This window comes from Momordica charantia, assembly GCF_013281855.1.
Source record: "Momordica charantia cultivar OHB3-1 chromosome 2 unlocalized genomic scaffold, Mcharantia_2.0 BLBB01000002.1, whole genome shotgun sequence".
NCBI classification, from domain to species: Eukaryota; Viridiplantae; Streptophyta; class Magnoliopsida; order Cucurbitales; family Cucurbitaceae; genus Momordica; species Momordica charantia.
The window spans coordinates 7,480,652-7,505,405 of NW_028275160.1; the positions used below are offsets into that span (position 1 = coordinate 7,480,652).

The 24,754-nt window shown below is 34.4% G+C and overlaps 3 protein-coding genes across 8 annotated transcripts; 2 read left to right on the plus strand and 1 right to left on the minus strand.

Annotated features, from left to right (window-relative positions):
• The first annotated feature begins 4,319 nt into the window (after nt 1-4,319).
• LOC111015527 (glucose-1-phosphate adenylyltransferase large subunit 1) lies at nt 4,320-9,267 on the plus strand. Of its 2 annotated transcripts, none has more exons than XM_088120950.1 (15): nt 4,320-4,601; nt 4,867-5,128; nt 5,278-5,400; nt 5,721-5,891; nt 6,116-6,208; nt 6,322-6,405; nt 6,495-6,550; nt 6,786-6,879; nt 7,074-7,259; nt 7,699-7,779; nt 8,018-8,104; nt 8,180-8,284; nt 8,376-8,482; nt 8,569-8,629; nt 8,717-9,267. In XM_088120950.1, the coding sequence occupies exons 2-15, from the start codon at nt 4,895-4,897 to the stop codon at nt 8,816-8,818; spliced, it is 1,584 nt and encodes a 527-aa protein (XP_087977076.1). In that variant the 5' UTR covers nt 4,320-4,601; nt 4,867-4,894; the 3' UTR covers nt 8,819-9,267. The 2 variants fall into 2 exon arrangements, with proteins under 2 accessions (XP_087977076.1, XP_022146276.1); XM_022290584.2 differs by having other exon boundaries at nt 4,321-4,601; nt 4,843-5,128.
• An 815-nt stretch (nt 9,268-10,082) lies between these two features.
• Nucleotides 10,083-12,332, plus strand: LOC111015432 (SNF1-related protein kinase regulatory subunit gamma-1). 2 transcript variants are annotated; one of them, XM_088120956.1, is made up of 7 exons: nt 10,083-10,480; nt 10,570-10,730; nt 10,806-10,919; nt 11,009-11,167; nt 11,338-11,420; nt 11,506-11,697; nt 11,803-11,968. In XM_088120956.1, the coding sequence occupies exons 1-7, from the start codon at nt 10,264-10,266 to the stop codon at nt 11,834-11,836; spliced, it is 960 nt and encodes a 319-aa protein (XP_087977082.1). In that variant the 5' UTR covers nt 10,083-10,263; the 3' UTR covers nt 11,837-11,968. The 2 variants fall into 2 exon arrangements, with proteins under 2 accessions (XP_087977082.1, XP_022146144.2); XM_022290452.2 differs by lacking the exons at nt 10,083-10,480; nt 10,570-10,730 and having other exon boundaries at nt 10,747-10,919; nt 11,864-12,332.
• An 82-nt stretch (nt 12,333-12,414) lies between these two features.
• On the minus strand, nt 12,415-16,522 carry LOC111015431 (uncharacterized). 4 transcript variants are annotated; one of them, XM_088120953.1, is made up of 5 exons: nt 16,384-16,522; nt 15,851-15,939; nt 14,326-15,773; nt 13,843-13,868; nt 12,415-13,556 (listed from the first exon to the last, which is right to left on the minus strand). In XM_088120953.1, coding segments are annotated over exons 2-5 (2,220 nt in total). In that variant the 5' UTR covers nt 15,853-15,939; nt 16,384-16,522; the 3' UTR covers nt 12,415-12,812. The 4 variants fall into 4 exon arrangements, with proteins under 4 accessions (XP_087977079.1, XP_087977080.1, XP_087977081.1 ...); XM_088120954.1 differs by lacking the exon at nt 15,851-15,939 and having other exon boundaries at nt 16,384-16,516; XM_088120955.1 differs by lacking the exon at nt 15,851-15,939 and having other exon boundaries at nt 14,326-15,785; nt 16,384-16,516.
• Nucleotides 16,523-24,754: the final 8,232 nt, after the last annotated feature.

The following is a 24,754-nucleotide window of genomic DNA, read 5'->3' on the forward strand; positions in this document are numbered from 1 at the left end:
CAGGATACAATAATCCAATTGAATCGTTGTGTAGCTCAAACCACTCTGGTTGAGCTCAAAGCTCCACAACAAATAACACCATCTTTTGGCCAATTACTCTTAAAAGAGCAAAATAGAGAAAATAGAGAAAGTAGAGAACTTGTGTAGGTTGTTTTGGTTGTGAATTGAAAGTGAGGTTAGAGAGGTATTTATAAGAAATGTAGGTTTAGTAACTTAACATAAAAATAAATAAGATTTTTTAGCCTCTCTATTCCAAATACGTTTTCAAATCCAATTTACTCTCAAGGTTTAAACTCTTCAATTAAATAAAAAATGGAAACTCATATTTAATTAAATATTAAAAATGTTACAACATGTATAGGTTGGCATCGTTAAAGAAACTTACATTTACTTTAAATGCTAAATGTTGATGTCAATATTTGGGCAACTAAGCGATATTTGGTGCGCCTATGAATGATTCTCCTGCCTCACGAATCATCTAAAATCAATCAAACTCAATACGAATCATCTAAAGTCAATCAAACTCAACACCGGTGTGGTGTCATCCTAACACCATTTGTTGTCTAAATTAGTGCTTGAATCGGAGTAAATGAAGTAGGAGAGCAAGAAAGAATAGTGTACAAGAAATTAGCGTATTTTGCAAAGGATTTCGATACTCGATGGCGTATCTTTATTGTGATTGGGCGAGGCCCACCATTTACATATGAAATTTTACCCATAGCACCAATAAATAAATGTATATACATATACTATACATGTTACATGTTATACTTTTTCCAAAAAGATACTTTATAGAGTAAAAGAACAACGATTTTCCTCACAAGTCCCCATGAACACTCTCCTTGGGGTGAAAGATTTCCTAATTTAACGAGGAACGAGGGACAATTAAAATTTCCCAAATAAAAAGATATAGGTTAAATGATAAGTATCATCTATTAATTTTCAAAGTTATATTTATTTAACTTTTCTAATTTAACTTTTTTCTTTTCTTTTTATAAATTTTTAACTCTTAACTTCATATTTAATATGTTAAAAAAAAACTTCATACTTAATAGGTATTCTTTGTCAATGATATTGGTCTAATATTTATGTCATCAAAAGTGTAAATCCGTTTAAAATCAACCTACCATTTAATTTTTAAATTGACTCAACTAATATACTGCATAGAGATTAAATTAATTAAAGAAATTTATAACATGGATTTATGGAACACAAAATTAAAAATTGATAAGCATATTATAAACATTTTAAAAAATTTATGAAATATTTTCTACTACATATCTTTCTCTTTTTCTATCAAGTGTCAACATGAATATAGCTTAACAGAGGAAAGGCAGAGTTTGAATTTGTAAGGTAAAAGAAAATTAATAAAAAGAAATAATTATAAAATAAATGTTGCCCTTTCCAAAAATGTTGGTCCAAGATTGACAGAGCCACGTGGGCCTTTAAGGACAATGATGGCCCATATCTGTCAGCAATTAGGACCGTCCACGTAGGTTAAGTGGCAGTGTGTCCTTCAATAAACGGCTTTCAGTGGGTCCCACTAATATGCCGTCTTGTAATAAAAATCAATGAGAATATTACTAATTTGATCTTGTTTAACAGAGATTTTCTCGAGTCATAATCAGAATTATTCATTTTTCAAATTATAATAATATGTGGATAAATCTACGGTTGATTTTGAAGCTGGTTGTCTATTTATTAATTAGAAAAAAAGGACTAAAATTTAAAAAGCCATTAAAAAAAAAAGAAAATGGTTGGTTCTTCTGTGCGAGGTTTCATACTAAATTATTTTAAGAATAGTTTTTAAACAGAGTCTTCGTCATTTTGAAATGCACCGTTACAAAAGAGATATATTGTTAGAGCTCTAAAAACAAAAATTAAAATGGTCCTTCACAAATTTGTAAACTTACAACAAGATCATTTATTTTGAAAATGAATTATAAAAATGATGTTATAATTAAGTAGATATTTTTTTATTGTTAATTAGAACATTACTTCGTTGATAAGACGCTTATTTACTTGAGTTGTAAAACTAAAATAAAGAAATATGTTGTTTATTATATCATATTATTACATGAAGGGTTAAGACAAAACAATGGTAAAAAAATTATGATCTAATGATTATTTAACTATTTATTAATGTAATATAAAGAAAGTCATTGAGAAAGATGTTTGTTTGGACATCTCAACCTTCCAAATGCAAATTGGTAAATTTGTTCCATCTAGTTTGTTATGAGTTATTTTCTTAAGATTTTACTAAAAATTTTATTTTCTCAATCTGTAGAATGATATATAATGTTCCTATGAAATTGACAAAATTTTGACTTGTTACTCTCATCATGTGTTATATACAAAACTTGTTATTATTTAACTAATTTTATTCTTGATGAATTAATATAATATAAATAAATCATTAGCAGAAGAATAACATAGCTCGCAATTCGTGCAACACATGTTCTATATTGGATTGATCCAATTAATGCTTGTCACCGATGCCAAAGTGAGTATAGTTCAGTGGTAATTAACATATATCTCAAATTAAAAGGTTATGAGTTTGATCCCACATCCCGATGTGTTGAACTAAAAAAATGCATGCTATCGATCTTTCTCCTTTCAAGGTTTGATTTTTTTTGCGTCGTTTAAGTCGTTATGGTTGACTAGGAAGAAAGAAGCGAATTGTGAGAATGTGTGAATTTAAACTAATACATTGTTAAGGATCCATGAACTACTCATCTCATTGCCAATTGGTTTTGAGATGAAACCCCATCAATATTAATATTGTATTCGAGCCCAACAAGTTCAAACGACCATCTGATCCAAAAATGAGATTCGACCAAGATCGATGAGTCAGAAGAGCCACGATCTTGAGGGGGCATGTTAAGGATCCCACATTAATAAAAAGAGGAGACTTTACATAGGTTTATAATAGACATTAATTATTCCTCTCATTGTAGATTGGTTTTGAGATGAAACCCCATCAATATTAATATACACCCACAAGATGATATTCAAAGGTGAATCATGTGGGTGGGCATACTGGACTAAAATAAGATTTCAGATTGACATCTTAATATTTACATTGATTTATGATGATAATATCTGTATTTTTAATACAACAAATTGTGAAAATGTGTGAATTTAAACTTCCGACTTCAAGAGAAGAAATAACTGTTCTTAAGTTAGTTAATAATAATTGAGAATTGACTCGAACTTGTCCTAATCAATAGTATAATAAAATAAATTTAATAATCTCTTCATAAATTGAACTTAAACTTTGAGCTTGAAACATGCTCAATTTTGGGATTCTAGTGTAACTCAAAATTTTCACTGACTCCTTATATAATATGAAATAGAACACTACACACCTATGAATCTTGTTTATTCCATGTATTATTTTAATGGATTGATTTTTAGATTATGATTATAAATTAGAATAATGTTGTTAATAACTTAGACTTATTAAAATCAATAAATGAGTTATTCTTCAAAATTTTATTACTTTAGCATTTTCCAAAGAAGCCAATTATTCCAAGATTCCATGAAAATTGTAGTTTTTTGAGAAACCTTGAAATTAATTAAAGGCCAACATCATCGAATCCCCGTGTTCTAATTTTGGGAAAAAAGCAAAATGAATCATTAAATTAGAAAATTGCCCAAACAAATGAAAAAGATACATTAAATTCAACCAATAATAAAAAAAAAACTTAAAATTAACTCGTAAAAACATTTCAACCTCAAGTAAATAAAAATAGTCTCGTTTAAACATAAAAATGTTCAAATTAATTCCAACATAAAACATAAAAGGATTTAGATATTATTTTGGTCTTGTATTTTTAAGTTTAGTTTATTTCAGTCCAAGTACTCCCAATAATGATTTATTTACTTTAAAAAAAAATTATTTTTGTCATTATTTAAAAAATTTTGAAATGTCATACTAAAGTTGTAATTAAAAAAAAAGATAAAAATAGAAATGGAAAAGCCAAGATAGACCTTAAATGGTAAGAATCAAAATAATATTTAAATCAAATAAAAATTAGTTTCACCACATGGTTAAATTCAATGGTTTTTTTTTTCCAATAGTTTCCAAATATAGCTATATAATTGTAATAAGGAAGATATGAAACTACAAATTTGATAGACTTCACAGAAAATCTCAAACCTCAAAAGTGTCCATTCAATGAAAATTAAACAAATGGGTTGAAAGTAAAGGGATAAAAAAATAAACTTTCCTTCAAAAAAAAAAAAAAAAAAAGGTTAAAACTTGCACCAATTTTCAGGTGTTCCTTGTTTGCATGCGGCGTACAAATAGCGGATGATCATTGGAAATTGGGTTCCGGAAAAGAAGAAAGGAAGAAGAAGAAGATGATGGATCGAGTCTATTGCTGACATGAACCTTTCCCACTTTCTTGTTTTTAGTATAAATTCTCGTGAGAGGCCTCACATGCCCATAATTTCCTTCGCCATCACCGCCTTCTTCTACATCACTCACGTTTTTCACTCTGTTTCCTCCCTCTTTCTCGCTTCTACTTCCATCCCCATTCCTAATCTCACTTCCCTCTGATTCCCCTTTCTTCCCGCTTTCGATTCATTTCCCTTTGGTAAGTTTTTGATCTTTCATCCTCTTGCTTTACTTTTCTTTCTTGGGGCTTCTGATTTGCATCTACTTTTCTGGGTTTCTGTTATTATTTTAGACCATTTTCTTTATTCTGTTGCTAGTGTGATCTGTACTCTAAATGGTTGCTTAGATTCGAGCTTTTGCTTTATTGGGATTTGAGCTGGGGGTTATTACTGATTATATTGTATTTTGCACCATTTCTGATGCTGTATTTCCGATTGAAGGAAGGAGTGACTGATTTTTGTTAGATTTGGCGTTGGCTGTGAGACGGGTGCGATGGATTCTTGCTTTGTGTCTTTGAAACCCAATACCCATTTGGTGAAGGGAAACTGGGGTGGTCTGAATCGTGGAGAAAATGGATTGTATGGAGAGAAAGTTAGTGGAGGTCTGAATGGTAATGCCTGGGTTAATCGCCTCGCTAAGAGTTTCAAAGCTGAGAAGAAAGCTTGGAAGGTCACTCCTAATGTTGTTTATGCTGTTGCCACACCAAATATGGCCAAACAGGCTGCGGTGAGTTTACTGCATTGGATGGATGGCCATGTTGAATTGATTTCTGATATCTTTGGAAGTTAAGAGGAAAACCCATCTTGATTTTCTCTGTCTTTTCATTTTTTTGTATTGAACTTGATTATTGTTCTTTGAATTGAACTTATTTGCAGAGCATTCAAGCGCCACCATTTCCCAGAGTAAAAGTTAACCCCAAAAATGTTGCTTCTATCATATTGGGAGGGGGTGCCGGGACTCAGCTGTTTCCCCTTACTATAAGATCTGCAACCCCCGCTGTAAGGAAATATCTTGTACATATTTGATTGTGGAACTTAACAAGGGGCCAGGGCTCCGTTCAGATAGTTTTCAAAGCAGTTCTCTGTTTCTTAGAACTTAACTGTTGTTAATGTGTTCTCACTGATGTTGATGTATTTCTTAGAATGAATGAAGTTGTTTTATCTTTAAAATTCATGGGTTAAAAGGCGGATTTTCCAATAGCTTTTGTCATATTTTACTTGACTATTTCAAAAAGTCCAAGTTATTCACTGTGAAGTGTGAAGGATTATCTTTTTTTACTGTATACAATTTGACCGTCTAATATTTTTCATATTGGTAGGTTCCAGTTGGAGGATGCTATAGGCTTATAGATATTCCAATGAGCAACTGCATTAACAGTGGGATCAACAAGATATTTGTGCTTACCCAGTTCAACTCTGCTTCTTTGAATCGTCATATTTCACGCACATACTTCGGAAACGGTGTCAACTTCGGAGAAGGATTTGTGGAGGTATGGCAAAATGTGTTAGGCAGCTATCTTAAATTCTTGAATCAATAAACTATGAACTTAATGATAACAAGAAGGACATGAAAGCTGAACTTAAGAGTTGATCTTTTACTAGAACAACTGTCAATGCAATCATTTGAATCGACTATGTTTATTTGAAAAATGAGAGAGTATACAGCTGTGATTATTATCAGTAGTTAATTATTTCAGATCTGTGGATTAAACAGGTTCTTGCGGCCACTCAAACACCTGGGGAATCCGGCATGTACTGGTTCCAAGGAACTGCGGATGCTGTGAGACAATTTGTTTGGGTATTTGAGGTACGTACTAAAATTTACTCCTTTAGTTCCGTCTCAACACGAATATGAGCCTCTGGTTCATTTCTTTACTTTATCGATATTATAAAGTTTGACTCTCATATTAATTCTTGTAGGATGCCAAGAACAGAAATGTTGAGAACATTCTAATTTTAGCAGGGGATCACCTTTACAGAATGGACTATATGGACTTTGTGCAGGTAATAAATTTCTTTTCGAATGCTTATTAATGATAGTAGTTTCTGTTCTAGGTTTCGAAAATCTTACTGTATGCTATGATTTCACACAGCATCATGTTGATAGAAACGCTGACATTTCGATCTCGTGCGCAGCTGTGGGCGAAAGGTCTTATCAATGTCCCTTTTACCTCTTGATGCTTTTCTAAGAATTTGTTTGCTTTTATGTAATTGGGAAAGATGTGATAACTTCAGTTGTTTCTCTAAGTTAATTTTAGTACCTAATTTTGTGTGCTTAGAGAGCAGTGGAAATGCTAGAAATTATTCTTGATCATATACAGTTTGTTTATTTATTCTTTAGATGGAGCCTATGTATCATCTAATGTTTAATCCACTATTTGCAGCCGCGCATCAGACTATGGATTGGTGAAAGTAGATTGCAGAGGTCGAATTATCCAGTTTTCTGAGAAGCCAAAGGGTGCCAATTTGAATGCAATGGTAAATACTGGAGAAAATATAGAATGGTTACTTTTTTCACTGTGTGAATAGACTATTGAATTCAGCCATACTTTGGCAATAAGATTATCTTTATTGGCTGTAAAAGCGTCCTGTGTGCAAAAACCTTTTCTTAAATCATTGAGATGAATCTTGTTCAAGTCACAATATCATTCTAATTGGTCGGTTTTCTACAGCGAGTAGATACAACTTCATTGGGTTTGTCTCAGGAGGAGTCGTTGAAGTCCCCTTACATTGCGTCGATGGGAGTTTATGTTTTCAAAACAGATACTTTGCTAAAACTTTTGAAGTGGAGATATCCTACAGCCAATGACTTTGGCTCTGAAATCATTCCTGCGGCTATAGAGGAGCACAGTGTCCAAGTAAGATGACTCGCTATCAACTCTTAATGTTTCTCCATTACTTACATTTTTCGAGGTAGTAATAGTGACAATGTATGGAAACTGACGTAGCCAACAATTTCGAAACTCCCCGGATTGTGGAATCTTGAATTAATAACTTGGTGAAAGAGTATATTTTGGTTATGTTAATTGTGTGGTTGGTAATGATTCTTCATACAAAGTGCTTCACTAGGAATAAAGTTTGAGTACTAGACTTTTGTTTTGGCTGTACTTAGTAAACGAATCCCGAACCGACCATGGTTTGTTACTTCGACGTCTCGCTCTCTCTTCTATTAATATAGAGATTTATATGAATCCCTCATACTTGAACTTCTTGCAAGCCAATGTTTTGAGATTGATTTATCCATATGTGAGTGTAACTCCTCTTTCATTTTTCCTTCTCTTTTTGCTTATTCCAAAGGCCTATATGTTTAGAGACTACTGGGAGGACATTGGTACAATAAAGACCTTCTATGATGCAAACTTGGCCCTCACGGAAGAGGTATGTTTGATTTGTTCAGCCCATTTTTTTTTTTTTAATTTTCCTATATTATCGTATATGATCGGTCTGAACAGTGTGTTACTGGAACCTGCAATCTGTATCTTAAAAATCTGAATCATGGAATTAACCAAAGGCCAGAGTTTTTTGTTTCGAGCAACATATTTCATATCCAATGCCACATTGCTCCAATTGTTTCACATAAGTTGGCATTGATTATCTATTTTTCACTTTCTTGCAGTTTCCCAAGTTTGAATTTTATGACCCCAAAACGCCCATCTATACATCTCCTCGATTCCTACCGCCAACCAAGATCGACAAATGTCAGGTATATCAATAAACCTGATCTGATTCTCAGCTCATCTTTAGGACTCCACTCTTAAGCTTCAGCTGGGTTTTGCAGATTGTTGATGCAATAATCTCACATGGATGCTTTTTGAGAGAATGTAGCATCCAGCATTCGATAGTTGGTGAACGGTCAAGATTAGACTACGGTGTTGAACTTAAGGTGAAACCAGAAAATCTATACATTCAGACAAAGCTGCAGATTGGATGAAAACTTGGAATTGTAACCCAGGTTGCTGTCTTCTTTTAAACAGGATACTATAATGATGGGTGCAGACAACTACCAAACCGAATCTGAAATTGCAGCTTTGCTAGCAGAGGGAAAGGTCCCCATCGGGATTGGACGAAACACGAAAATCAGGTAAATAGACACAAATCTAGAGAAACCCATTACCATAGAGCTGCACAAGAACCTCCCAACAGTTTTGATGGCGCATTTTGTTGCAGGAACTGTGTAATCGACAAGAACGCAAAAATTGGAAAAGATGTTATCGTTATGAACAAAGATGTAAGCATATCCAACCCAGTCCTGCAATCAATCTCAAAACCCTCAGAGCGCTCTCCATGCACTAATCTGAATCTTTGTCAATTTCAGGGTGTTCAAGAAGCAGATCGGCCAGAAGAAGGATTCTACATTCGGTCGGGAGTCACGATCATACTGGAAAAGGCAACGATCGAAGATGGGACGGTTATATAAACAGATGTCAAAGTGTGTTGAGCCCTGAGAGGTGGAAAAAGAAAGCAAGCTGTGAAGTTGTTATCATGAGAGACTGCACTGTGGGAGCTGAAGAATGGGATTTGCAGCATTTCTGGGTGAGAATTTGAAGCTGGTTGGTTACAAAGATTGAATTTGAAGCTTCATTCAGATATAGGAGTTTTGGAGAGGAAATTTTACATGTTCCACTTTATTATATATATTATTATATAAAATATAGTAGGAGAGATCGAAACTAGAGCTTCTAAGTCTCAGTGTATTTCTCTCCAATAAGAGTGGCTACTAACTAGCCAGTTTAGTATTGTTATTTTATGTACATAGGATTTATATGTTGATCTTTATGGTGTATTATCCATACTCGTTACATTTATCAGTTGATATTGGTCACTTTCTTCAAAAAATGAAATCAAACTCCAACATATTTGATTTTATTTTATTAGTAGCACAGCCTAACATATATATTTTTTTTAACTTCATACATATTTTTTACTCGTATTTCGTTTGATCAGATTGCAGATAAATTTCAATCACTAAATCTGTTTTACATATTTTGTAATGTAATTCAATATTTTAAATGTAAAAATGAGATATTCAACCTTTGGGCAAGAATGAGATTAGGGATGTTGATGGAGCTAAGTGGGCAAGGACAACGAAGGCTTCCTCACCCCCATTTCATTTTTCATCCCCACGAAATTCCTCTCGAAATTCTGCGGGATGGGTCTCCACAGAGAATTTCTCCATTTATTCTTTTATTTTTAAAATTATTTCTCAAATTAAATATTTTTTGCTTAATTTTTAACAATAAATTTTTATTTACACAGTCCAATCCTTCCTATGTTGGGTGAGTAGGGAAGAATAGTGTTCTTTTAGTATATGTAAATATAGAGATAATAATAAGATTTTTTTAGTGTATATATATACATAAAGTGAGACGGGGAGAGGAACGGGAGACTGGACCAGGGAACTCATTTAGGTGACGGGAAAAAGCTTTCCTTATCTCCATCCTGAGAGGACTTTAAATGGAGATTCTCCACCTCATTTAGGCGAGTCCCCAAGGAACTCCATCCTCGTGTGAAAAATGAACATACTTAAATGATATGCATCGATCGCTTACTCAGTCATGTTGACTTAAAAAGAGTTTAGTTCAACGATAAGTGATACCTATCTCTGACCAAGAGATTGTAAATTCAAATCGAAGGAAAAAAATTTAAAAAATTTAAGTAAGCTGAAAATATGGAGAGATGTTATTTTCAAAATTTCCACGAGAGTCCAAAAATATGATAAGAAACGGTTTTATAGAAATAAATGATTGGCCCTAATTATTTGGAAGTATAACTTTTGTGTCCTTTTCCAAAAAAAGAAAAAGGAAAAGAAATGTATGATACGTGGCAGACAAAGATCTATGATAGATCCACACGTGGAAAAGAATGTGGCCATTCCACACTTCCCTTTCCCTCCCATCGAAAGCAGAGCCAAGACCAAAACCAAATTCCAAAGGCAAACGAATCGGAGAAGACGCACCCGATTCCAAAATGGCTCAGGCCGACCACAACTCCGGCCAAGAGATTGATTCCGCCGCCGCTCTACAACTCTACCTCGACCGCATCCCCGTCACTTCCATCTCCGGCATCAAAGCCGCCGCCGGTACCCTTCTCTTCTCTCTGTTTTCATCCCCATTCTCAAGCTCCACCATTGAATCATCTGGTTTTCTTCTTTCCATTGGTTTCTGCAAGTTCTGGAAGTCGAAACCGGAGACTCCGTGAAGGATGCGATCCGGATCATGCACGACAGGGATGCATCTGGCGCTCTCGTCGCCGACGTTTCCAGCCACGGATTTCCCGATCGCTTCATCGGCTTCCTTAATCTCTCGAGCTTGCTTCTATGGTGCCTCGAGGTAAATTTCTAAACGTCGCTCAACTCTATCACGAAGGATCCCGCTCTTAAACGCCTGGATTCTCAACTTATTCAGGAGATTGGGAAGTTGGAGAATGGAATCAAGTGCGTTGAGTCTGAGGAGACTAAGGAGACTGTATCTGGCATTCTAGGTTTTCTTGAACAGAATCCACACATTGCCCAAACCAAGGTTTCTGTTCTGCTCTGTGCAATTACACTGTCCATATCCCATTCCATAATTTAGAACAATACAAATCAGTTCTGATGGGTTTTTCTCAGGTGGGTGAGTTAGGGAAGACATTCTTGTGGGATCCTTATTTCCCAGTTAGGCTGGGGGATACGCTTCTTCATGTTCTTCTGCTGCTCTCCAAGCATCGCTTGCAGACTGTGCCTGTGGTTGAGATCTCCAATTCTCACGTCACTGGCTTCATTACTCAGGTACTTACCAGAAATCTCTGTTTCACATGATTCATTGATGTATCAAATCAGGCTAATAGAATTAGAGGCTGTGTTTATAACTAAACCTGCTGTGGAAGTTCAGAAGGTAGAATTAGAATCATTTCAGGTTTATGGAATGCTTGTAATCGTTTGTTTACATTCTATAATAGAATGCAGTAGTTCATTTGCTTCTGGAGTCAAGTGGACTGGAGTGGTTTGACAGCATAGCGGACAAAGTTATATCAGACTTACGGTAAGGGATATAATTGATGACTAACAGAATTATCTATGTGCAATCTGAATCACACAACACAATGGCTTCCTTGTTATCAATTCAGGTTTAGTAATGAAGAGCTCGTTCTTCATGTGTATGGGGACGAAAACATTACAGAAGCTTTTCATATATTATGGGAGAATCAAGTGGGTGCAGTTGCTGTAACAGATAGAGAAAGTAAGAGACTCATTGGTAGTTTGAGGAACAGCGACGTGTGTCTTCTCTTGGAGAAGGAAGATTTATTTCAAAATAGAAAGTAAGTCAATTTGGTGCACTTTTTGGATGCATTATCTGAATGATCTACCAGAACAATGATAAGAATTTACCTAAGTTTTGCCTCTTCTTTTCATTCATAATATAGTGTAAGGATTAGAGTTTATGGATGCAATTGCTAATGGGTCTTAAGTGATGCACAACTGCAGAAGACTAACAGTGAAGGAATTCATTCACATGGAATCGAATAGAGCAGACTTTAACCTGAACGTCGAAGGGGGCCACGGTACACCTACCTTGTTGGGCGCTCGTCCTTTGACTAACTGTGCGCTTCCAAATATGCACACCCCAGTCACCAGCAAGAGAGATGACACTCTGAAGCAGGTGATGAAAACATTGGCTGCGGCAAATAGCAGTTTCAGCTTCCTTGTCAATAATTCACACCGAGCAATGGGTATACTCACTTTGCGAGATGTGATAACTCAGTTTTCTCCTCCCTGCATGGATTCAACATTTCAAGGAGGTGGTTTTTTTGAATCTGCTCTGGAACAAACTGGGTGTCAGGTTAGAAATGGGACCATAATTTGTAACAAAACATTTTAGTATATTGTGCTGAGTTTATCGATCTGAGGAGAATAGATATACCAGAGGAGTAATCTGCAAGCATTGTCGCCTTTACCTAACTTGTTCAAACTCCATCAACTTCCATCCTATATGTTAGTTTTCTTCCTTGAAAAAGTAGAGGGTCGCTAAAATCATATGCAAAAAGTGGTACCATATATTGAGAAGGGAAAATGCAGTATCTGCACTTTCAATGGTTCCACGCAGAATACAAATCATTAAAACTATAAAATTGTATACAAGCTCGCTGCTCGTTTCTTTGCTATAAAATGGATGGATGCTTCACGTTCCCTATAGCCCCAGGGGGAAACGAGGCGGCTGCAGCAGCAGCAGCAGCTTTCTCTCCCTCACTCTAGTGGTAACGAGTGTAACGAGCTTATCCAACAGCTTAATTTAGCCCCAAGGCCTGAAGCAGACAACTAAAGGTCAATGAAAATTTAGAAAACTATAAAAGCAGCATTCATGGTCTCTCTAGCAGTTCAAACTTCTTGGGAGAGTTGATGACGGCCAGGCAGAAACCTGAATGACTCGGGGCTTTCAAATACCCTGAGTATTCCAAACTAAAGAAGAACCTCTTCTACTAAACTCGCATTGGGGAAGCCCAGCCACTGTCTTGCCCATCAATGCCATAGCAGCTACACTAGGAAATGGCTGAACTAATGTTCGTTTTGTATACTGTGGTTTTTGCTGTGGTGTTTGAACCACAGTAGTTTCAAGATTCCTTTCAGAAGGCGCTGGTCTATTCTTATGACACAATCTCCGGATCCAGGGATTGTAGAGCATAATTTCTCGATTTTTTGCACTTGGGTTGCTGCTTAAGTCGCTATCCTTTACTATAGTTGCTGTCTGACCAACTGCCACTTGTTCTTGTCCATGGAGTGGAGCCATAGAGCGGTCAGATTTGGTTGAACTGCATTTCGTTTTGTTAAAGAGCTGATTGGCTTTATCACAGGAAGAGGCTTCTTCCTTCTTCGTGCTCTTTATATCATGAACAGACTCTGAAGCACATGGCCTAAGACGGTTAAGCCACCCGCTGTCTCTCTCCCGTTTAGGCGAGTCATCTGGAGGGACAGTGGAGTTCAAAACTCTTGGCTGCTCGGCATTTGAAAGGAGGTATCCTACGTCAAAACTTTGTGTTTTTGAGGTACTTGATTCCATGTTGTCCATCAAGCTCGCAGAAGTAGAACGATTCGGTGGCCTTTCATTTATATCAAGTAATCTTTTCTTTGGAAAAGCAGTTGCGCTCGCAGAGGGGAATGATGATTTTGAGCTCCTCAAATCCTGCAAATCAAAGATCCCTCTTAGTACAGTAAATTTTTTTGTAACAGTTGAAGATACAAATACATCCATCCTGTATTTGTATGTTGACAAATATTCAGCCAAATAATAGTTGCTATTGGACCAATCCATTTGGACGTTTGGGAAGCATGAAAGCGAGATAATAGAGTGAATTGTTTTATCATGGGAAAGAAATGGAGGAAAAAAAGAAGAGGAAAACAAGATAAGACCACAAAATAAGATTGAATAAGATGAAAGAGTGAGGTCTCAGATAGAGGCTCCATTTTACCTCATCTGCTTGGGATGTATCCATGCCTGCAAAAGGTAGGGAAAGCCACATGAGAAACATTCAGAAGGAAACACAAATAAACAAACAAATAATACGAATGTCGTAATTGAAAATAAGTAAACATATAGATACCGTTTGGTAACGTTACTATTTCTTGTTTCTATTTCTTTATTTTTAATAAAGAAAAACGAATTGCATGACCCGAACATCCATGAACTCAAAGTATGATAATACAATCTTTTTATTTATGTTTTGGAATAAATTGGAAATGGGAACGAGAAAAAAGAAACTTGGTTTGATTGTTTCCAAAATTTCTATAGAGTTTTAAGAATGTTCCAAAAAAAATGAAGAAACAAGAAACATAGTGAATGCTTATATTTCTTAAGAAAATTGGAACCGAAAAACAAGAAACACATTACAGTTTTAGCCTTCTTTTCGTCATTTTTAACTTTCAGTGGAAGAATCAGGGGATAGAAGACATACCCCTCAAATGATTCTCTTGGAATGCATCCATGTCCATAATATCAGTTTCAGATGATGATTCATTGCTCAGAGAAGTTGCACTTCTCATATTTCCGAAATTTTCATTTTCTCCGTCAACAGTGCTAGAAGGTTGTATCAATTCATTTTCCTTCTGATCGTGTCTGCCAAAATCAGTGGATAAACTAAGAAGTGCACATGATGTTTTTTCTTTGAGATTGGTAGAAGCCACTGCCCCTCTAAACTCCTGACCTTCATACAAGTCAACATCAGTCTTTTTAGTGATCATAAGACGGTGAGTTGTCTGAGAAAACTTTGGAGGTCCCCTCAGAGCCTGTCCAACGGAGTCGACAGTGGTACATATTCTCATAGTTTCGACGTCGTGGACAGAATATGGAAGTCTCTGCATTGGGTAAACTCCATGATATAAGTATTCTGGTATGGTAGTGTCAGCATGGTTGCTCTGGCTTTGAAACGGCAAGCTACTAGAACTGGTTTTCCTAGTATCACGATTGCTTGAAGAGGGATTATGCAGTAAAAACGTTGTCATGTGCTGCTGCCTTGACATTGCATTTGTAGCTTCCGTTGAATCCAAAAGTTGGTTGATTTTAGTTTCTTGAACAAAAAGAGTAGAATAAGTGTGGAAATTAGTATTTCCAACCTGTTCTTTGGATGACAAATAGGAACTCGGTTCGTCGTGGATGTTTTGTTCATATGCGGTGAATGGAATCCTGTTACTCATTCCATATGGTATAAAGTTGGAAGCTGTTCCCATAGTCTCATCTCCAACAAATGTCGAAACAGTTAAAGCGTTGTTGTTACAAAACTTATTGGAATTCTCATGCTCGTTTTGATACACTCTAATGTCTCTGGAGTTTATCTGTTCCTTCTTGGGATTACCTCTTTCAGGAACTACTGCAAGCAGCGATGACGATCGACTCCCGTTCCCATTGAGAGACGAAGTTTGGTGCCCAGAGCTGGAACCAGTGTTAAATTTCAAAGCTCCACCTTGACTAGCCGTAGCCTGTTCAATATTCAGAGCCAGTTTACCCCCTCTATGCTGAGAAACACTGAGCATAGGAAAGAGCTCAGAATCTAACCTTTCTTTCCTTCTCTTCTTAGATCTCATCATAGTCAAACTCTTATTGTTGGGATTATCTGCACCTACTCCTGCTACTTCTCCAAATCCAATGTCATGTTTTATACTGCCAGTAGCTGTTGGCATTGGACCATCCAGCAAGGGGCGTTTCTTAGTTTGAGAACTCTCTTCACTAGACTCACCGCTGGTCGATAAACTATTACTGGCCCCGTTCGCAGATTTGCAGCCTGGCCGTGACCAGTGAGCCAACCAAGCTGAATGGTAGGGTCGCATTGACTTTCCATTTCCTTCTTGGTATGACTTTGTGGTATGATCAGACATGGCAATAGACAATCCTTCACTGGTAGCACCCCTGAAAAGTGTCCTAAGTAAAGTTCATAAAAACATCAGAATAACGGCTAACACACCCTCCAGCTCTAACATACGCACATGACCCGATGAAGCACCAAATAAGAGTCCTCGCCGCCGCAAGTAATTTGTATCAAACTCCACAGCACTAGAAAACTATAACTATAACCCTAGAAAACGAAGAGGAGGGGGAAATTTACAGCATACCTCAGAATTCAGTCAACAATTCATAACCAGAAGTTCGTTAATTTCAACAAGTAATAAACACAATACGCAACTAAGCCATTCCAGAACAATTCAATCAGTCCGATGCTCTGAAATACTAACCACCAACCAAGATATTGCACGAAGCCACAGAAGTTCCAGGACAAAAAGCAACAAACCAAAGAAAAATCGAGCAAGAGACCTACATGACATGCTACTATTCAGATTTCCGTTTATGTTTGCAATTACGTAAACAACTTCTAAAGACAAGCAAAATTAAAAAGAAAAAAGAAAACAGCCGCAGAGAGAAAAATTGTAGCAACAACACAGGCATCGGAGGCTAAAGAGAGAGATGCAATTTGCAGCAGAGATCGAGAGGTCTGATTATGGAGAAGAAACAGAGAACGTACCGATCAAAGAGAAGGCGAGGGGTAAAAAGAGCTGCCGTAGGATCGGTGAAGAAGAGAAAATCGAAGATAGTGAAACAGAAGAATCTGAAGCTGAGCTTCTTCTTTCTTTCTTTCTCTTCCTTTTTTTTTTTTTTTTTTTGGTTTCAGTTTCTACGTTGCATAGCCAGAGCCACATGGTTGAAGCCGCGCTACAGTAAGCGGGCCCCACTTATCCTGCACTTTTCCAATTGCTAACGCTCAATTTCTTAAAGGGAGATTTCGTGTGTTTTTCTCCACGTGTCATTTTTGCACATAGAAATTCGAATATAATTCATATTAGTTTGGAAATTAAGCACTCATTTACTAACGATTTCAAATCTTGTTTTCCAGCGACATAAACATCCCTATTATCGATATTTCGATTGATATGTTTATGAAATTTAACTTTTATTACCTTACTTTAGGATTGAAATCAAATATCTTTTATTTTTTATTTTTTGAATTTAACAATATGTAATGTGGGATTCAAACTTTTAACGTATTAGTGAAAGATATATACTAGGTATGTCCATACGTCCCAATCGATATTTAAAAATAATAATAATAACTTTATATTTATAATTTATTAGTAATGGCTTTGTCTTAAAAATCACGTCTAATATTTATTATCATTTTACAACTAAAAAAATTAACCAAGAGTTTGAGAAATGAGACAATGATGGAGAAGACAACTTTTAGGTCTAAAAGGATATGTTATATAAATATCCAATTGTTGGAGATGAATTATTGTCTACCACACGTGTCAACGCCAGAAATTATCTTTCACTTAGATAGAGAGAAGAACCTAACGAGATTTATCATTTTCTCGATAGCTCGGTAAGTGAGGCCAAGCTGACTCATCTTTCTCATCTTCATTGATCTTCTCAAGGTATGAGCCGATCTTCAAGAAAGCTGACAGTGTGCAGGCACAAATAGTCTATAACAGAATCTTAGACAACAAGTTACAATTCTCGAAATTGTTAGAGTGTCATTGTAGCACTGTCAGAGGTCTTATTAGAATTTTATCTTTATTAAATCTTGCTTCATTTGTCAGGTACACAAAACTATATTTTATCGACTATAGGTTGAATAACTATCGATTTGAGCATGTCGAAGCTATTTCTATCTTTTGTAGGTCCCTCTATTTTCATTACTATCCTCGGTTCGAACTTCGCTGCAAACCCGATCAATTTCTTGATGACATCCAACTTCATGATCACCCATTGAAGTATTGTCTTTTCGTATTTATTATAGAAAATTTCTATAAACGAGGATCAAAATGTAAGTTTCATAAAGTATAATGATAATATTTCAAAAATAAAATTAAAATCCAAACTATATTTACTAAAATAAACAAAAACTCAAAATCGATCGAGATTGAGAAAATATCTTTGCCACGTGTGATCGCATGCAAGATCCATATTGCCAGTTGCCACTACCCCTCCACCCTATTGTTTGCGGCAGATTCTTTTACAAGTATACATTTTATTATTTTCCAAAAGATTTTAAAGAGTTTTATCATACACTCTTGTTTAAGAGTTTTTTTTTCCCTTTTTAATATAATGTTATTGATTTTAAGTTTTACCCTTTCTTAAATATATTAATTAGGATTTTAGGAATATTTTTATCTTTTTCGTTTTGATTGATGAACTAGCTAGAATCTAGTTGGAAAATTATCTAAAGCCTTCCATTAAGTTATTTGAGGGAGATAGATCAGTTTTGATAAACCAACTTAAGCCATCAAATTTTGTCCTCTCAAGTTTAACAAGAAGTTTTCTTAAACTTTTGCAAAATTCATGGACTCAAAGAACGACTTAATAAACAACTCACCAAAAGACAATCTCATGTTCTTCGAATGTCATTGCAATATTTATGACTTGGGCCAAAGAAATTTTTCTTCTTCTTCCTCTTCTTCTTCTTTTTGTCTCGAGAGCTTTGAACTTAAAAGCAATCAATGTCTAAATAAGGGTTTCTAAATTCCAATTTATTAAGGTTTTCATATCATTTTGGTATCAAATCTTAAGTTCTAGATCACACATATATATGTCCCGGAAGTTCTTTGATCTTTTATTCCTGGAATGTAGATGCATCTTAATTAGGATTTTGAATTTCTTCTAATTCTTGTTGAGTGTAGCACCATAATTAATTAGGGTTGTTTATGTTGTTAATTTCCTGGAAATTTTGACTTTTTTTGGTTGGTTTAAGTTTGATCTTGCTAAATTTTGCTCGTTTGTTTTCATCTTGGATGGTTTGAAACCAATAATATATGTGAGATCAGCAGTGTTTGTTGGCGATATAAAAAATAAAATAAATTCAGGCGGTGGGAGAAATTCAAAGCAGAAGTTCGAAATAAATGTCTGCAGCCAATAAACAATTGAAGTTGCTGCAAGAATTAATGGATAAAAAGAAAATTAGTAGTGGAAATCATGCAATATCCTCATGGAAATAAATAAATTTTCTAATGAGGAAGTGTGTTTTGTTCTTAAATCTTTCCACAAATGGTAAACTTTGAAATAAGGAAAAACAATAGTGTGAAATATTACTACAAGGAAGGTGGTCCACGGATAACTTTTGAGAGTTATTATAGAATTAATGATTTTGAAAAAAGAGATTTAAGTTTAATTGATTTTTCAAAATCATCATATATAAAGTGATGTGTCAGGATCAATTTAAAGTGATTTAAAGTTGATTTTAAACTTTATTAAAATCAATTTTTTAATTTGTCAAACATGATAATAATGAGAAGGGATGAAGAAGTTATTATTGGATCGGTTCTACGAAAGGTTTAATGAGAAGGTTTCCAAGATGATTAATGAAATAGAAGAGATCTCGGAGGTACACTAAGCACACAAACACATGAAAGATTTAGGAAAATTCACAAAATTCAAAGTAAATAAATAAATAGAGAGTTTTGGAAATGAGAAAAGCCATGTGATTTTGTAAGCTCTCCGTTGATAAATGTGAGATAATAGAACTACTATTTTGTGGGATCTTTGTAAGACAGAGAATCAGAGTTGGAAAGAATGTGAAATTCAATCGATGACTTTGAAAAAGTGAAGAGAGTGCATTTGCAAAGTTTTAAAAAATAGTCATTTACAATCATGGATCGTGAGATAGTTAAGTTAGCCCAATCATAAATTGAAAAAAAAAATGTTTGAAACTATTTGTGACATTTTTTTTCTTGTCATGTAATCTCAAAATGGTCAAACTAAGTGTCATGGAATACCGAAATCTTTTTTAATTTTTTTGACGTTTAAAAATTGTCATAAAGGTCTGAAAATCTAAAAAACTTTGTGTTTTTTTCTTGCAAAAAATATGCTTTGATATTTTATGACATTTTTAAAAGTGGTCGAGGGGCGAATTTACCAAACAAGCACGGACCCAAGTACGATCCATTTCAGACGTGGGTCGGAGAAAAACCCAGCTAAAACAAGCTCAATCAAGGTAAAATTCCATATTGGGCACCTTATAGGTGACACTATATTGGACGGCTTATAGGTGCGCAGCCACCTGCATCCCATATTGGGCGGCTTATAGGTGTGCAAACACTTTCACCCAATATAAGGCAACTTATAGGTGCATAACCACCTTCGCGATATTGGACGGCTTATAGGTGCGCAACCACCTTTGTCCCATATTGGACGGCTTATAGGTGTGCAGACACCTCTGTGCCATTTTGGCCTATAGGTTGGCCTCAGCAGGTCACACCATATTGCAGGTTGTAGTGTGGACCACAAATATATTGCCACCATGTGTTCTCACAACAACAAGATCTCGTCTTTCCCCTATTTACAACCTATTGGATCTGGATATCCGATTTATCAACCCCCGACCTGACCAACTTCCAAAAAATTGCTTCAACAACTGTCATTTAATCCAAATATTTATTGACTTTTTTGTGAAGTTTAAAAAAATCCATAAATCTTTATTTGTGGGGGTGGGGGTTCGAACTCATGACCTCTCGATCAGAGATTGGTGTTTTAACCACTTGAACTATGTTCAGTTTGGCAACTTCAAATTCAATTTAAAAATTGTTTTTGGAATCTCCATTTGAAATGGGAATATGGTTGGGGACAAAAGAAAAATGAAAAGCTTTTTTATTCTTTTTTTAGGAAGGGGACACTGGGGTAAATATTTGCCCTGTCTCTTGACCTTGTCCCCGCCTTGAGATTCTTAAATTATTATTAAATATTGTTACAAAGTTAAAAAGTTTAATCTTTTTTTCTTTTTCCAGCTTGTTTTTTATACTGTTTTAAAGTTATTCTCTTTTTTTCTTTTTGAAACTTCTAAAGTAAAAAATTCATCCATGGAACTAATAAACCGTAAATATTTTAATGTTACCATTTATGGCATATAATATATATTATAGTATTTAATTAAAAATAATCCAACATCTACTAAGTACGTAATAATATAGAATTTAAATCACTAATATGAAAAAATTTCAAGTACCAACTAAAGTGAAGGATTTAGGTTTGCATAGTTCATTTATTACAAATTACTTTGTTAACATTAACTAAACGGTTAAGACATCGTACTTTTAGAGGTCAAAAGGTTCAATTTCTCATTCCTATATTGGTATATTAAAAAAAAGTTACCTATTTGTTAATTTTATGGAGAACATAAATTCATGTTACAAAAATTCATTTGTGCATATTAATTGTTAGGAAAAAAAAAAGAACTTTTCTACCCTTAATTTTGATCTTACACTTTTGCCTTTGAGATTTCAATAACATTATTTTTTTTCTTTTACTTTGAGTTAGCTTTCTTAATTGAAATTTGATGTGGCTTAGCTTTTCAAAATATTTTTCCTCCCTCTCCCCCTTAGCATTACACCCTCCTTTTCACCACCACTCATATAACTTCCTAAATACATGATTCAGAATCCAAATCTAAATTTGTACCTCTCAACTTTTTGGCCAGTTATTAATGGAATTTCTTGTTGACTTTCTGTATAATATTTATTTAGACGCGGGCTTTCAAAAAAAATGATAAGTTAAACACGTAGTGACGTTTTTGGTTTCACCCAAAATATCCTATATTATCAATTCAAGATAGTTATCTTTATTTATATACCATAAATCTTTCTCTTATATAGCCAATATGAGATTTTGGTTACATTCTCAACATCTCTACGACTTGGGCACTCAACGCAAAAAATTCCCTCAAGCCAAACACGATTTAATTTTAGAGTTCTTACGATTGAACCATAAAAAAGAAATGTGAACCTTTGTTGATAAATAGATAATAATTAACTATCACTTTTGTAAGCCCTTATTAACCATGTTTAATTTGCATAGCAAAAAGAAAAACCATAGTATAAGTTGACTCATGTATTCCTTTAATCAAATGTCATACCTTCCCTTTTAAGAAACTCCATATTTTATATTAACTTTTGAAGGTTGTGATACCATCTAAATTTTAGGGGACGAGAGAAAATAAAAAAATAACAAATAGGATTTTATTGAATTGAATTTTTTTACCTACCAACTAATAACCTATTTATACTAATATAATCCTATAATATAATCCAAATCTAATTATAATTCAAATAAGTGATCTAATAATACTATCTAAGACCTTAAGTAAAAGTAAAATAAATCAAACCTGAAAGATTAGTGACCCTTATGTCCTTCTCCAAAAGCCTAGAGTTTTTAATATAAAGAGCAATTTAATAAAAATATTATAAACAAACATAAGTGGAAGATAATAAATTTCAATATAGGTCAATGTGAATATAGCTCGTGATAATTGATATGTACTCTTTTTTTTTTTTTAATGAAAGTCGTACCTCGTACCTCCAATTGTAATTAAAACAAAAAAGAAAACTCCAACATAGATGGGAGTGGAGCCAAGGCTTGACAGCAACAACGAGCCATGGTCGCCGGTGTCGGTCCACAGCGGGGCTCAGAACATGATTATTTATGCTTTGATGCGACGTCTGTACTGCAACTCCAACCCGACGTGGCTCGGCTCGAGCCCAGCCGTCCAGCTCACGGCTAATGGCTAACACGACCCGGCCCGGTCTGTGAGGTCCGAAAGAAAGATTGTACTGTACCAAATTTGTTCCACACCCTAACAACTTCACCCCAACGAATAAAAAAATCAATGAAAACGTTACTCATATACATTAATTTCTAGCTAAGATATATAGTTAAATTACAATTTAATTCGGTTTTTGAATTTTCAAATTTTTATCTAATACGATGTTGGTAAGTTCTAAGACTTTTAATTTTGTGTCTAATAATATATATTGTTCACCTATTAGACTTTTAAAAAATAAAAATAAAAATCTACACACTGTTACTGTTAGATACAACATTCAAAATTTTTGTTGAATTCATTGAACACAGTTATACGAGCAAACACAATTCTGAAATCTTTATAGGCTGAACTTATAATTTAAAATTTTATTTTTTAGAATCGGATCCAATTTGAATATTTAATACAATGTGTTAGTTAGATTAGAAGGTAATATTGAATGAGGCCATAAATTAAAAACTTATGTTTGATTATAGATGTCGTGTTTTGACGATTAAACTCTCTAATTTACCAAACAGATAGACACATTCTAAATAAAAAGAAAAGTTCTGATGATCAAATTGTAGGAATGAAAAAAACCATTTTGACAAGATATGATGAACAAATTATTAAGGTCTAAGGGACATATGTATACTTGGCTTTATGTAAGAGAGTGATATTTTGCATAGTATACTTATGACATGATTTTATAATATAATGTTCGGATAAAGAAGACTACAAATTTTAGTACTATTCTTAACATTAATCAACGAAACAACAATCTTTTCTTAAATGTTTAGATAAAGTTAGGTGTGATCTTCATAAAAAGTTAATAAAATCAAGTGCGATATATCACAGTTGATTGAACATGATCAGGAGATTAACTAGAAAAATATAAAATTCATAAACCATAGACAAAATTTAATTATCCATTCCATCATGCTACATAAAAAATAAATTCAATGTTGAGAGGGTATTAGTCATATGAGATATTTGGAAGCAGGTGGATTGCCACGTGTCATGGCGTGGTGACACCACGCACCATACTTACAGACCAAAGGCAACAATTTGTGGCTGAGCTTCGTCCACGTCATGTATTTAAGCCTTTTTAAAGTCTCTATCGAACAACTAATTATTGGTTGAAGGATTTGTTATTAGCATAAATTAATTAACCCATGAATTGTGTTTCTAACATCAAGGCATTATATATACATTATATTTAGCAATTATCTGTCATTTTCCATCTCTTTTAAAATTTCATTTTATTTAATAGAATAATAATTTCAAAAAATGAATTCCATTTTACATAATACCATTGATTCTTTCTTTCCTTTTTCATTTTATTTTAAATTAATGCATCTTTCATACTTCTTCTATCTTGATTATCCTATTTGAATTGACATGCTTTATGAACTTTCTAGTGGTTGAAAAATCATGGGAATTCTTGAAAGGATTTTGGCTTGGGTGATAGTATGAGCTTCCATTGTTTAATCATTGAATCAAATTCTATCTAAACAATAATATGATATGGAGGTTTTTGTTGAAGTTGAAAATTGGATTTTATACTTCAAATTATTGGCAATCAAATGTTATGTCGTTTTCTTTCATGTTACGACGAAAAATTCAATAATTCTACTATAGTAGTTGTTTCTTATGAAATTTTCTTATGATCAAAGTTGGTGAGAGATGATTTTTATTTGCCTGGCGTATGTGACATCCTAACTTTTTTCAACGAATGTTCTTTTTTCTTCCTTTTTCTTGTTTGAAAAAAATATTATTGGGAATGCAATCAATGTTTCATATTTGAAAAATGAATATTTAAGCATGGAATTAGTATGAGGCCTTTTGGGTATCGTTGTCCTTAAATAAATACATTCAAAACTTTAAATAAGGTATAAAATACTATAACTCATCCGAATTGAAAATCGGTCTCAAATCCCTTTGCAATCGAAGGTGAAAGTGGGAAAAAGACGATTTCGTTATAATTTTATTTTATTCATACTATACATTTATGTGACATTCTAATTATATTATTTAAACATCACCTTAAATTATTTAGTGGAAGACAAGCCGCAACAAATTGTAAGAACTAAATAGACAATTTTAACTAAAATCTGATGGCTTCCTGTACTCAAAGTAGGAAGGCACAATTCGAGGAAGACTTGCATAGAGAAGAGGAAAATCTCACAGACTCAATTTAGTTATGGTCCGAGGTATTTGCTCCAAGACGAGCAATCAAGATCATGTACTTGCATTTGTCATTTGTCTCTGTATTTATATTATTGTTGATAGGTGGGTCCTACTCACTAGTCGCTTTTCTCAACTGCGTGAT